This window comes from Cyanistes caeruleus, chromosome 32 (assembly GCF_971803275.1).
Source record: "Cyanistes caeruleus chromosome 32, bCyaCae1.hap1.1, whole genome shotgun sequence".
NCBI classification, from domain to species: domain Eukaryota; kingdom Metazoa; phylum Chordata; class Aves; order Passeriformes; family Paridae; genus Cyanistes; species Cyanistes caeruleus.
Window position 1 is genome coordinate 901,760 of NC_141733.1, and position 13,044 is coordinate 914,803.

At 47.7% G+C, this 13,044-nt stretch overlaps 1 protein-coding gene across 5 annotated transcripts; it reads left to right on the forward strand.

Moving 5' to 3' along the window:
• Positions 1–342: 342 nt before the first annotated feature.
• Positions 343–12,618, forward strand: ATF1 (activating transcription factor 1). Of its 5 annotated transcripts, none has more exons than XM_086870574.1 (8): positions 343–542; positions 4,604–4,717; positions 5,919–6,047; positions 7,269–7,369; positions 7,677–7,807; positions 8,444–8,623; positions 8,705–8,864; positions 9,677–12,618. In XM_086870574.1, exons 2-8 carry the CDS (start codon positions 4,607–4,609, stop codon positions 9,819–9,821), a joined length of 957 nt encoding a protein of 318 aa, XP_086726700.1. In that variant the 5' UTR covers positions 343–542; positions 4,604–4,606; the 3' UTR covers positions 9,822–12,618. The 5 variants fall into 5 exon arrangements, with proteins under 5 accessions (XP_086726700.1, XP_086726699.1, XP_086726703.1 ...); XM_086870577.1 differs by having other exon boundaries at positions 461–542; positions 4,604–4,673; XM_086870575.1 differs by lacking the exon at positions 343–542 and adding an exon at positions 642–1,186.
• The last annotated feature ends 426 nt before the right edge of the window (positions 12,619–13,044 follow it).

Here is a 13,044-nt window from a genome sequence, read left to right on the forward strand (position 1 = left end):
CCGCTGTGGAATAATCCCCAGAGTGGCCAAACCTGCTGCTTCCTTAAAACCCCTCAGTCGCACCCGCCCGGCCGTGAGGAGTCGCGGCCGCAGTCCTGACCCGTCCCAGCCGCGGTACAACCCGGCCGCGCTGCCCTTCGCCCACGGCTGTGCGCGCTGTTCCCCCCGCGGGGACCGGGAATATCGGGAATATCGGGAATATCGTGATTTTCCCGGCGGCGATCGCGATCCCGACCCCAGAGCGCGGCTTGGCGCCGCACTCCTCCCAGCGGTGGCGGCGCTGTTCCCGCTCCGTGCCCGGGAGCGGCGCTCCGCCGCCTCCTCTCTGTGGTGCGGCCGGGCGGGGCCGGCTCCAGGCGGCCGCTCTAGCCCGGCGCCCGCGCGCTCCGCGCCGCTGGGGCTCTATGGCGGGGGCCCCTGGGCGCGCACTCTATGGTCGCGGCCCGCCCCCCCCGCCGGCGCCGCTTCCCTGAGGCGGGACCGGGGCCGGGAGCCGGCGGCGGCTCCGGCGCTCCCCACGCGCGGCCCCGCGGGGCTCTGAGGTAAGCGCGGGCTGGGGAGGCCGCCCCGTCCCCTCGGCCCGCCCGTCGCTTCTTTCCTCCCCCCCCCTCCGCCCCCGCGGGCCGTGAGGGGACGGGCACAGGCCGCGGCCTCGGCGCGGCGGCCGCTGCGGAAACCGCGGGGAGTTCCCACCGCAGCCGGGCCTGAGGCGCTGCCCTGCGGCCTGGGGCTGCTGCGGGGCCCGGGCCCGCTCCGCCCGTGTCCCGCTCGCCCCGGGGAAGGGGGGAGAAAAGGAGGCCTGGGAGTGACGGGCCCCGTCCCGGTTCCGCCTTCCCCCAGGAATGGGGGAAAAGGCTTCTGGGGGGGGGGACGAGGGGCGCCCCGGGTCCCGCATCCCCCCGGGTCCCGCTCCCCTCGGGAATGGGGGGAAGGTGGTCTGGGGGTGACGAGAGGCCCCGCGGCTCCAGCCGCTCCCGGCCAGCGGTGGCTGCGTCCCCGAGCCCTGCCCGGTGACAAAACTGGGCTTTATCGCGACCCACACCGCCGTTAATGGGCGTCGTTACCTGTGCTCTGCCAATTTAGCCCCAGAGCCGTGTCCGAGCCTCGGCTGCCAGCGCTCAGTGAGGATCGGCTGCATCCAGGGCGGCGGGATAGAAATGATCTCTGGGCTGTTTTTCCCTCCCTGGTGCGGATAGAATATTGACATTTTTAGGCTGCAGCGTTTTATTTCTGAAGCTCCTGTCAAGGGATGTTCCTGTACAGGGCTGGTGCTGGAGTGGGAGAAATCCTATGAGGAAAGTGCTCCTGGAGTTTTAAGGAATAACTTTGTGTGTTTGTGGAATGGAATCTGGAGCAGTGACTGGGCACGGTGACACTCCTCACTTGCTCTCTGGCACATCTGGTGGGATGTTCTGCCCTTTGCTCTGGCTTTTACTGATTTCTGGGGGTTAAAAACGGAGTTCTGTCAGTTTTCTGGGTGAGCAAATTTTCTTCAAGTGTCTTAATAGCAAAATTAGGTAAATAATATTTTCACTGCTGAAAGCAGCTGATTTTGAGGACCCCAAATTCTCCTAGATTACTTAAGTATCATTTAGGAAAATGTTTTGAAATTCCTTTGTATAATTTGTAAATGTCAGAATTCGATTCCTGTCACTATTTGAGAATAAAATTCTGTGTCAAATTTTCCTTGATTTCTGACGTTATAAAAAAATACAGTCAGCTGGCTCTTACAATATTTCAGATGAAACATCATTCAGACCCTTCCTCTACTCAACTTGCCAGGGCAAAACAGAACTTGGTTTCTTCCTCTGCTGCTCTCTGTAGCATTTTAGGGAATTTACAGAATTAGGGAATCAGAAGAAGTTGTGGGAATGGGTTTTCTTTTTTAATTAATGCTCCTTGGGCACATCAGGTGTTTCTGGTGGGTTTGTGTGGTGTTTGGAGGGAGTCGGTGAACTTTGAGAAATGGAACGTGCCCTGATGAATGTGACATTCCTGTTTATGTTTCAAAGGAAGGTGATTTTGAGGCTCAGGTTTGAAGTAGGATGAGTTTCCTTGGCTGGGGGGAGGTGATGCCCAGAATTTTAGGAGTCCTTAAAGCAAATTTTGCTGTTGCAAAATCCTTTCAGTTAAATTACTTTTGAGGTGGAGCTGCGTGGAGACGTCGGGTTTACTGTGAAAATCATCACCCTTACCTGTCTGGTTATAAAAAAAGTGGTGTTTGTACAGACTGGGACAATAATCATTCTCTGGACAATAAATTTCCAGGGGGAAATTCCTGGTTTTCCAGCTAAATAAAGTTAAAGGCTTGGGAATCTTGTGTTACACTCATATCCCCAGAGGCTGTGAGGATGAATTTCTGTCTTGTTGCAATCCTTGCTAAATCTTTTTATTGATTGATGTTGGATGAATAATTAAATATTCCAGAGCAAGCAGAGATGAATTAAACTCAAAACCCATATTTCTGATGGGAAATACTTTATCTTTTATTCCTGTAAGCAGAACTCCACACCAGTGAGAGAAAGGTCAGCGAAACCCTCTGTGTTTTCTCCTTGGGGTGTTTATTTGGGGTGGTTTTATTGGTTTCACTGTTGTTTTGAGTCTTCCATGGGACAGTAAGGTAGAGAAACTATTAGCAGAGAGCGGGGAGGGCAGGCTGTGGTTTAGCACTGCAGAAATGAGTGGAGGTTTCTGTAGCACTGGAAATTAATTGTCATTTTTGCTGCTGCCTGGATTTCGGTTTGAGGGGCCCTGGTTACCCGGGGCACTTTGCAGGGTGCAAAATGCAGATTTTCCTTTATAAAAGCTAAGATTGTGTTTGAGGACAGGCAGAGCTGTGTCCACTGCAGGTTTGACATTAATTCTGCTCATTATCTTGAAGTGGTTGATGTTTGCAGCCACGAGGATGTCGGGAAGCTGCATCATTGGCTGGGGAAGGTTTGGTCTGTGCTGTAAAAGACACACAGAACCATGGATTTGTTTTGGCTGGAAAAGACCTTAAAGAACATCTCATTCCACCCCCTGCCATGGACAGGGTCACCATCCCAGGTTGCCCCAAGCCCCATCCAGCCTAGCCTTGGGCACTGCCAGGCATCCAGCCACAGCTTCTCTGGGCACCTGTGCCAGGGCCTGCCCACCCTCCCAGGGAGGAATTCCTTCCTGTTATCCCATCCAGCCCTGCCATCTGTCAGTGGGAAACCATTGCCCCTTTTCTTGTCACTCCAGGCCCTTGTGTATGGTCTCTCTCCAACTTCCCTGCAGCTCCTTCAGGTTCTGGAAAGGCACATTTAGGTTACCCTGAACCTTCTCTTTTCCAGGCTGAACAATCCCAATTCTCCCAGCCTTTCCTCACTGCTCCATCGACCACAGTTTCTCCTATCACCCAGGCACCAGTTTTGTCCCTACAAAGCCCTGCTTTAGTGACATTTTTGGGGACCCCTCAGAGCAGCGAGGGCTCTGCTCTTGCTTGACTCTTCCCCCTAGGAGCGTTCATTGGGCTGCGTGCTGTGGTTGGGCTCAGCAGGGAAAAATCAATGACTCACATTTCCACAGAAAGAAATGTAATTTCCAGTCTCATAGCAACTGTCCTTTCAACACTTTCAAACCTTCTGTGACAAAATGTTTAACACTCACCCATCAGCTTTTAATGCTCCAGGCTGGTCCGCCCACTCCCCCCAGCTGAAACCTGCATTTGTGCATCCCTGAATCCCCCAGAATCTGAGGGGGGATGCTGGCAAGACGTTGAACGGTTAAATATAAAATCTTAGACATGAGAGAAGTGTTGCTGACTGCATTACATCAAGACAGAGTGACTCTTAAAATTCAAAACTGTGTTCACTTTGATTTGAGTCCCTGGTTTGTTTTTATACACCTTCAGATAGTTTAAAATAGGTTTGGCTGGTGGCTTGGCTAAAATATTTTTGGAAATTATCTTACTTAGAGAAAGATATTCTTTAGTATAAAGAATTTTGGTTTTCTTCCTGGATCTTCCTTCAAACTGAAAGAGAGTGGGGATAGATGGGCTATTAGGAATTGGATATTAATGGGATTATAATGGGGTGGTGAGACCCTGGCACAGATTGCCCAGAGAAGCTGGAGCTGCTCCTGGATCCCTGGCAGTGCCCGGGGCCAGGTTGGATGAGGCTTGGAGCAGCCTGGGATAGTGAAAAGTGTCCCTGCCGTGACAGGAGGTGGGACTGGATGAACTTTAAGGTTCTTCCCAACCCAAACCAATCCATCATTCCGTGATTCTGTGTCCTTTACAGCACAGAACAAACCTGTTCTATTCCCAGCTGGGACTCCTGCTGTTCCCAGGCCTCAGGAGGAGACTCCAGGTGTGGAGCAGCTTCACCTGCCCAAACCCACAGGGATGAGCAGGACAAGGTCCCACGCTGTCCCTCCCCTCCTGCCCCCTTTGATGAGGCACAGAAAGACTTGGTGAAGTGACAGAAATCCTGGTTGTGCCTCAATAATGGTGACACTGGAGGGCAAAGAGCTCATTCAGCGCGTCCAAGTGAGACCAGACCCATCAGGCAGGGTGGAAGTGGGCACGTGTCTGCCGTCCAAATTCGTTACTAACTGGATTTAACTGGTTTTCTCCTAGCTGATGATGGAAGAGGTGCACAAGGGCGGCAGCAGCAGCTCTGTTACGTCCCAGCCCTCAGCTGTACAAGGTACAACCCTGCAGGCAGCTCAGCTCTCTCATATTGCTCAACAGGTAAAGCCTGGGCTGGATCTCAGCAAACATTGCAGGGAGTTAGAGACGGTTTTTATTGTGCTACAAACCATAGATCCCTTCTTAGGAGCACTCAGAGAAGATAAAAAAACCAGAAAGAGGCTTAGAAAAATGTGTTTGTTTGATGGTGGATGACATAAAGTTAACTTTAAAGTGTTAAAAAGCTAATTTTTGTGTTTGTACAGTGCAGAAGTGCAGCCCAGATTTGGGGTTAGTTGACCAGAGGAGCTGCTCAGGAATAAAATGAGGGCCTGGTTTCATTTTTTTCCTTAGAAAAAGCATTTCCAGCTCTTTTTGTAGTAGCAGCAATCCTGGGTACTAAGCACCATGGAAACACTTGGATTTTAGCCCAACATGAACATATTTAATCTAATAAACCATATGAACCTGAAAATTTGAGATTCTTCCTCTAACATCCCTGTCAGAGCTTTAACCTGAATCCCTTAGAACTGGTGAAAGAGTGAATCCTTCCAGGAGGATTTTTCTGGGAAAAAAAACCAGTATTTTTGCAGCTCATCCACTGTTTATCCTGTGGAGGCAATTGGAATTTTGGTGCAAAATTCAGATAGAGGAAAGGAGAGAATATCAGCAGGTGTCCTGGGGTTTGTTTCCAGGCTGGTTTCCTGATCTGTTTTTATATAAAGATCTGATCATCCCTTGATATTGTGAGTTATGATACTCAAGTAGCATTAAATGGAAATTCAGCTGTTTGTATTTTAATGATCCCTTCATCTTCTCATGTATTTCAGATTAATAAAAGTAGTGAAAAAAAATCATGACAAAATTGGTTATTTACTTACAATCTACGTGTATAACTTGAATTTTTGTTTTGTGAACATATGGAAACGTGAATAATATAAATTAAAGTGCAAAGACTTACTTGAGTTCAACATCAAAACTCCAAACCCTCTAGGAAGCTGAAGCATTTTCATGTTTTTAATATGTTACATAATATTTGATTATGTGACATTTGATTTTTCTCCAGCTAAAGGAAATAACTGTTTCAGCCTTTTTTATATGCAAAGAATGTCTAAAAAGTGTGTATCATTAAAGGTGCTTCTGTGATTTAATTAGAATTAAAATAAGCTGCTAATGCAGGTTCTCCAGCAGTTTTCCTACACGTGTTGCACTTGCTGAGTCGTGTGGCAGAAGGGTTTTACTGATGGTTTTTGGTCTGTTGTAGATGTCTCTCAGAGGTTCTGCTCCCCTCACAGTCGTTCAGCTTCCTGGAGAGCAAGTCCAGGTCCAGGGAGTCATTCAGACAGCTCAGTCCTCCTCTGTGATCCACTCCCCTCAGGTGCAAACCGTGCAGGTAACTCCAGAACGGCTTTAACTACCCCAGGTGTGCAGTTCTGTAGGTGAGAAGATGTGAAAAGAGGTTTCTCTCAGCCTTTGTGCCCTGCTGTAAGAGACAGTGAGCAGTCCAAGGACACTCCTGTGGGATCCCTCATCTGAGCTTGGAATTCTTCCTCGTGGGGAGTCAACTTTGGAGTCAAAATGAAACCTCCCTTAATTAAAAAATCCAACCCACAGCTCTGTAGTTGGTGCCTTGGCAGTCAGGTGGGGTCTGACAGCCAAAGGAGTGGGGAATAATTCAGTAGTGGATTAAAATGAGCGTTTGGGAAAGGTGGGATGAGCTGCTGGGTGCTCTCTCATGCTGTAACTCCCTTCCCAAGGTAGCCAAGTCTTTGCTTGTGTCTCTTACTCACTTGCCATGTGGTTTTTGTAGGAGTCCCATCCAAGAGGTACCCAGGGAGTTGCAGTGAGTCTGTTCCTGCTCCACTCAGTCCCTGCTGCAGAGCCCCTGGGAAACCACGGCCCTGGCAGCCAGGCGAGGGAGGAGCTGCTCTAAAAACCCAGCAGTTTGTCCCTGATCCTTGTCCCACACTCCTCACAGCACACTAAATTGAGATGCCACGAGAAGCAAACCTGGCAGGGATTGTCAGCTGTCTGTGCTGTAACATCAGAGCAGGGAGAGGGGAACGTGTCCCTGCTGAAAGCAGCATTGGCTGCTGCTCCTGTCTGTTAATTCTCTTTCCTTTTCCTTCCCCCTGGTTGCACAGTCTCCACTGACTGGATTCATTCCTTTTCTGTAATTCATGAACATCGTGGCCTTGCTGGAGGGGGAAAAAAGGAGTAGAGCACGAGCAGGTTTATTCCCCTGCCGATCACAGGCTGCTCTGTCTCTGCAGTTCAGTGAGAGGCTTTTCCCAGAGCTCCCTGCATTCCTCTGCACTCTGTTACTGCCACATGGATAAGAACAAATAAACGTTTTGTTCACTAATAAGGAGCATCAGAGACAAAATAACACTTTGAACTGGATGAGCACACAGTGGAATAAAGAAAATTGTAGATAGTACTTTGCATATTTACTCCCTGCTAAATGGTTATGCTGCTGCCTGAAATATTCTTTTCATTGGGCTTTTACATTCTCACCAACAAACCCCAGTGCTCCTCTTCTACATAAAATATTCCAGGTGCTTTCTGTGTTTGTCCTGTGCATCACTGGTGTTCCTGTTGCCTTTCTCACCAGGTATCTTCCTTGTCTGAGAGTGAGGATTCTCAGGACTCCTCAGACAGCATTGGCTCCTCACAGAAGGCTCGAGGCATCTTGGCTCGTCGTCCATCCTACCGGTATGGCTGTGATACACTCGGTGTTTTCATTTGAAACCAAACCAGCAGCCTCTCCCCGTGGTTTTTACAATATTCTGCTGCCCTCCAGCTTGTTTCCTTTCCCTTGAAACAAGCAGTGAGTCTGTTCATGCACTGAACATTCTGAGCCATCATTGCTGTGAGGAAACTTGGACTCCACTAACTGGAGATTGGCCTCAGCAGGATTTTGTACAGGGCAAAACGTTCACCAGCTGTGATTTTACTCAGTTGTATGATTTTACTGGAGTGAGGAGTGTGGTCAAATGTCAGACTTCTTTTTTTTTTGCAGAAAAATTTTGAAAGATCTTTCTTCTGAAGACACACGGGATAGAAAAGGAGATGAGGAAAGTCCTGGGGTCTCCACTGTCACCTCCATGTCTGTTCCCACGCCCATCTACCAGACAAGCACTGGACAGTACAGTATGTCACCCAAAACATCCTCACAGTTTTTCCTCAGCTTGCCTCAAAATGCAGAATTCATTAAATATTTGAGTGAGATGAAGGACAAAAGTTGGTTATTATCTAGCAGTCAATAAAGTTAGAACATAAAACTGGTATCTATGGACTTCAGATAAACCCAGTGCTTTGTCATTTTAATTTTTGCACATTCAGACATTTGAAGGTGTTGGTGTGGAGCACACTGAGGTGTTGTTTGCTGGATTTAACCCAACAGGGCAGTGAAGACACATATATAAATATATATATATGTATCACAGGCCACACTAAAAGGCTCCTGTGGTATCAGAGAGATACAGAAAATTAGGATTTGTTCCTTTGATGGATGGATGGAAGCACCACTTGGTGTTTGTGGTGCTTCATACCTGCTCCTCTCCATCCTGTGAGGGTGAGGCCCTGGCACAGGTGCATCCCTGGCAGTGCCCAGGGCCAGGCTGGAGGGGGTTTGGAGCAGCCTGGGACAGTGGGAGGTGTCCCTGCCGTGGCACTGGGTGGGCTTTAAGGTCCCTCCCAACCCCAGCTGTTGTAGGACACTGTGATTGACCTGTTTTTGATACCGTCCAGCTACAAATCCTCTCATCCCTGTGCCTCCCCTCGCAGTTGCCATCGCAGCCAACGGGCTCCAGCTGGCAGGGCCGGGGGCAGACGGGGTGCAGGGGCTGCAGACACTGACCATGGCCAACGCCGGCGGCTCCCAGCCCGGGACCACCATCCTGCAGTACGCCCAGACCTCGGACGGGCAGCAGATCCTGGTGCCCAGCAACCAGGTGGTGGTGCAGAGTGAGTACCCAGCAGGGCCACGGTTACACCCCCGTCACCCTGAGTGCCACCTGCTGATGCCACCCCGTTTGTGTGCCCTAGCTGCCTCTGGGGACATGCAGACGTACCAGATCCGCACCACGCCCACCACCTCCTCCCTGCCCCAGACCGTGGTGATGACGTCCCCCGTCACCCTGACGTCGCAGACGAGCAAGACGGATGATCCGCAGCTGAAACGAGAGATCAGGCTGATGAAGAACAGGTACGTCAGGGCACCTGAGCTGCTCGGGGGGCTGAGTTTAAGGTGCTCAGATGGTGCAATCACTGAGGTTGGAAAAGACTTCCAGGCTTGTGAAGTCCAGCCTGTGACAGATCGCCACCAGAGCACTGAGTGACGCCTCCAGGGATGGGGACTCCACCACTGCCCTGGGCAGCCCCTTCCAAAGCCTGACCACCCTTTCCATGAAGAAATTCCTCCTGATGTCCAACCTGAACCTCTCCTGGCACAGCTTGAGGCCTTTTCCTCTTGTCCTGTTCCCTGGGAACAGATCCTTGGCTGCCCCTCGTGTCAGGGAGTTGTGGAGAGGGAGAAGGTCCCCCCTGAGCCTCCTTTCCTCCAGGCTGAGCCCCCCCAGCTCCCTCAGGAGTTCTCCAGCCCCTTCCCCAGCTCTGTTCCCAGCTCTGGATATGCTCCAGCCCATCCACACTGCTCTTGCAGTGAGGGTCCTCAACAATGTCCAGCACAGGGGGGCAATCCCTGTCCTCGTCCTGTCCCAGGTGCCCTTGGCCTCTTTCCCCACCTGAGCACACCTGAGCTTGTGGGAGATTGTGTTCCAAACACGGGAAATTGTGACCCAGACATGCTCCCTTGTGTCTCACAGTGTGGAGAAACCCAAAGTGGGGTTCCCCTGCAGACCGTGTCACCACATCCTGCTGAATTTCCTGCTCTCCTGGGGCACTTTTTGGCTTGGTTTTGTTCCCCACTGCAGTTCCAGCTCTCGTATTGGTCGGTATTGTGACGTTCACAAAAGAGATCTCACACCTAAAATCAAGAACTCTGCTTCTCTCTTGCAGAGAAGCTGCCCGGGAATGCCGTAGGAAGAAGAAGGAGTATGTGAAATGTTTGGAAAATCGAGTGGCAGTCCTGGAAAATCAGAACAAAACTCTAATTGAAGAGCTAAAAACTTTGAAAGATCTTTACTGTCATAAAAGTGTGTAAGAAGAGAAGGTAAAAACCTTTGGAGACTGGTGAAATATCAGAGGAGAAATTTTTTTTTTTTTATACTGAATTTTTTAAAATAGATGAAAGGTCAAAAATGAAACTTTTCTACCTAGATTTCACAGCTCAAAGACTCTATAGATTTTCTTTACAACACGTTGGTGACAAAGTACAAACAGGAAACAAGAAAACCTCACCAAAATTCCTGCTGGCACAACTGGAAACTGATAAAATTCAAGATTGCAGCTACAGGGGAAGGACAGTCACGTGTGGCGAGGCAGGTGATGAGAGTTTCTTTGAAAATTCCTATGAATACCTCTAATAATGGGGGCAAAATTTGGTTACAAAGAAAACATGGATGAAACAGAATCCTTGCCATAGCTGACATTATTAGTAACATTTATAACCAGTGTATGTTTTGATTTCTTACTCTTTTTCAAGCCTTTTTCCTTCAGTTATTTGTCTGTAAATATTTTTATTTTAACCTGTAAGGTGGTGTTTACAGGTGCAGATGATAAAAAAGCTGATACTTTTGCTCGAGGTATAAATTATGTTTCTACTCTTTCTCAGATGACAATTTTAAAAGTTGGGATGATTTTTTTTTTTCCATGTTTGCCGTGTTTATCAGATTGGGGAAGGATCTGCAGAAGACAGCAAGTGGCCTGGTCCTGGAAGTGTCTGAGGCACAGAAAATTGTGTTGATTTTCTTAGAGAATTCAACACATCAATGATTTTAAAGCACAGTGTGAGGGACAAGGACTGGTGACAAAAGTTCTGAAGAATTTCTGAGATTAAACTTCCGAAAGTTTTTAATTTTGCAAGAGTTTGTTCTTAGTTCTGGGCATGAGAAACATCAATCATTGGAAATTAAATTGTGTGCTGATCATATCTGCAATTAAACACTCAGTGCTTGTCCTGGCCAGGGATTCTCCCAGGCTCTGGAACATGAAACCAAATAGAAGAAAAATGATCTAGTAAAAAAATGGAAGATCTATACCAAAGGGTTATGAGGTTCTAATCTCTGGTTTATTGCTGGAAGTAGTGCAAAATTACAATTTCCAGCCTAATTTTGTACGGTAGGAGCTATTTTGCAAAGTAACGGTGTCTTTGTAAGCAAATACTATATTGCAAACAGGGAGATGGTTGGTATATTTTGTAGCTAAATTGTGATCTTTACAAAACCTGAAATTGAGTTTCTATACGTATTTTGACAGTTTATATCTTTCATTTTAGTAACCAAATGAAATATTTTGTGAACCAGATTTTCAAGGATATATTTTTATGGATAGTACAAAGTCAAATGAGATCCTCTTTGGTGTAGGAGATACTTGAATTAATTTTGTATGTCTGTAGGCAACTTGCAGAAAAAAAAACGGATCCTAAAGAGTATTGGGGGGAAAAAAAAGAGAAAGAAAAAAAAAAATAAATGAGGGCTTTTTACTCCCCAGAGTTGACAATATCCGCTCATTACATCTCATCGTGTCAGAGAGTCCAGTTTGTACAATTTCAATTTGTTTCAAGTGCAAATCTAAAGTTTGACATGATCAGGACTCCTTTACCTGGGGGATCTCCACTGCTGGAGACCCCCAGAGCTGTCTGGCTGCGGGCCTGGTGGGCAGGACATGGTACCCGGGCAGGATGTGACCGTGCTGGTCTCGGGCAGGTGCTTCTTGCATGAGTAATAAACCATTTCCATAGCTGGGATTGAATCCTGCTTCCAGTTCTGTCAGCGGGAATTAGACTGTGGGCTGTGCTGTTCCCAGGTGTCAGAGCTCCGTGTGTGTGTGTCGTGCCAGCTCAGATCCCGATGGAATTCCAAGCTGTGCTCCCTCCCTGGATGTGTAATGCTTATCCCATGGTCAGTCAGTATTTTTTTATTTTACTCCTTTGGGAATTAATGGACTTGTAGCAAGCAGAGCTCTTTGCCATGAAGAACCTGCATTCCACAGTCTCCTGGTTAGTGGGCTAGAAAAGGATATTTCTATTCCCTCAAGTTCCTGAGTCTCTGGTTGTTGTGGGCACGAGTCCCAATGCGTTTCCTTTAGGCCAGGCTGGAGCGTGACTCCTGGTTGCCATCACGTCACAAAAAAAAAAAATAAACCTTTGTGACACGTCAGAAATAAGGTTGGGAAAGTCCTAAAGTGAGGGAGCTGCTCCTGGAGAGGTGTTTGCTGTTTCTTTGGTGGAATTTCAGGAGAATTGGACAGCCTGGAATGTGGCTGGAACACGCACCTCAGAGAACTGGACCTTTCCTCAGCCGTGTGCGCCCTGGCACGTGGCAGAGGGTTTGACCTACAGCTCTGAACTGCTTTGGGAACTCCGTGGTAGCTGATCCTCACTGTGTTCTCTTTTTTTTTTTCCTTTTCTTTTGTAATATGGAACAATAATAAACAAAAACTATCAAGTGTTAAGACTGTAAAAACCTGGTGGCCAGTTCTTCTTGTATCCAGCAAAGGGAAGTACCTGTCCTGCCAGACACACACCAGGAGTCAATTTTTATACTCTTAAAATAAAGTGTGTTGGGAAGAACAGCTGATTTTTCATCATGGGAATATTAAACAGTAACACAAGTTCACTCTTTAAGCACTGATCATGAAGTTCTTAGTTTGGATTTACTTTTAAATCTCGATTTTGAAGAGTAAAATCTCATTCCTGAGGGTAAGAGATGCAGCAGCTGATGCTGTTCTGCTGGTTGGTTCCAAACAGTCCGTGCTTTCCATGAATTGTAAATATTTGTTGAAACAATTAATGGTTGCAAATTTTGATCTTGGTAAATAAAGTCGCTAAAATATTATAATTCTGATGGTCCCTATTTATTTTTTAATGAAGTTAGAGCTGCAGTGGTGGTGACCAGGTGTGAATACCTGTGTGGGATTGGGTCATATGACAGACAGAAATAAATAATAGTCAATTTTAGTGGATGAAATGGCACTTTTATACACCTGCCAGTGCTAAAAATCCTAAGTGCAGAACAGCTTTTACCTTCCTGCAGGGATTTTTTACCTTCTTAGTTCTCAATAAGCTGAGCCACAGTTAAGGTTTGATTAATTAAATGGTTAATTAAAACCTTAGTGTGCTCTGCCGGTTTTTACCCGGCAGAGGGAGCATCTGCCATCCCCAAACCCTGCTGGCATCGCTGGGTGTATTTAACCTTCTGATGGCTGGAAAAGCACAGAAATAGGGTGAGAAGAAAGTGTTTCCAGTTGATAACATTTCTATATTC

What these genes read in the sequence shown, in the direction of transcription:
- ATF1 (XM_086870573.1), top strand. Translation starts at nt 4,607, where the DNA reads ATGATGGAAGAGGTGCACAAGGGCGGCAGCAGCAGCTCTGTTACGTCC. An exon ending in GCTCGTCGTCCATCCTACCG is followed by an intron (nt 7,370 to 7,676) that starts GTATGGCTGTGA and finishes TTTTTTTTGCAG; the next exon opens with AAAAATTTTGAAAGATCTTT. An exon ending in ATCAGGCTGATGAAGAACAG is followed by an intron (nt 8,865 to 9,676) that starts GTACGTCAGGGC and finishes TCTCTCTTGCAG; the next exon opens with AGAAGCTGCCCGGGAATGCC.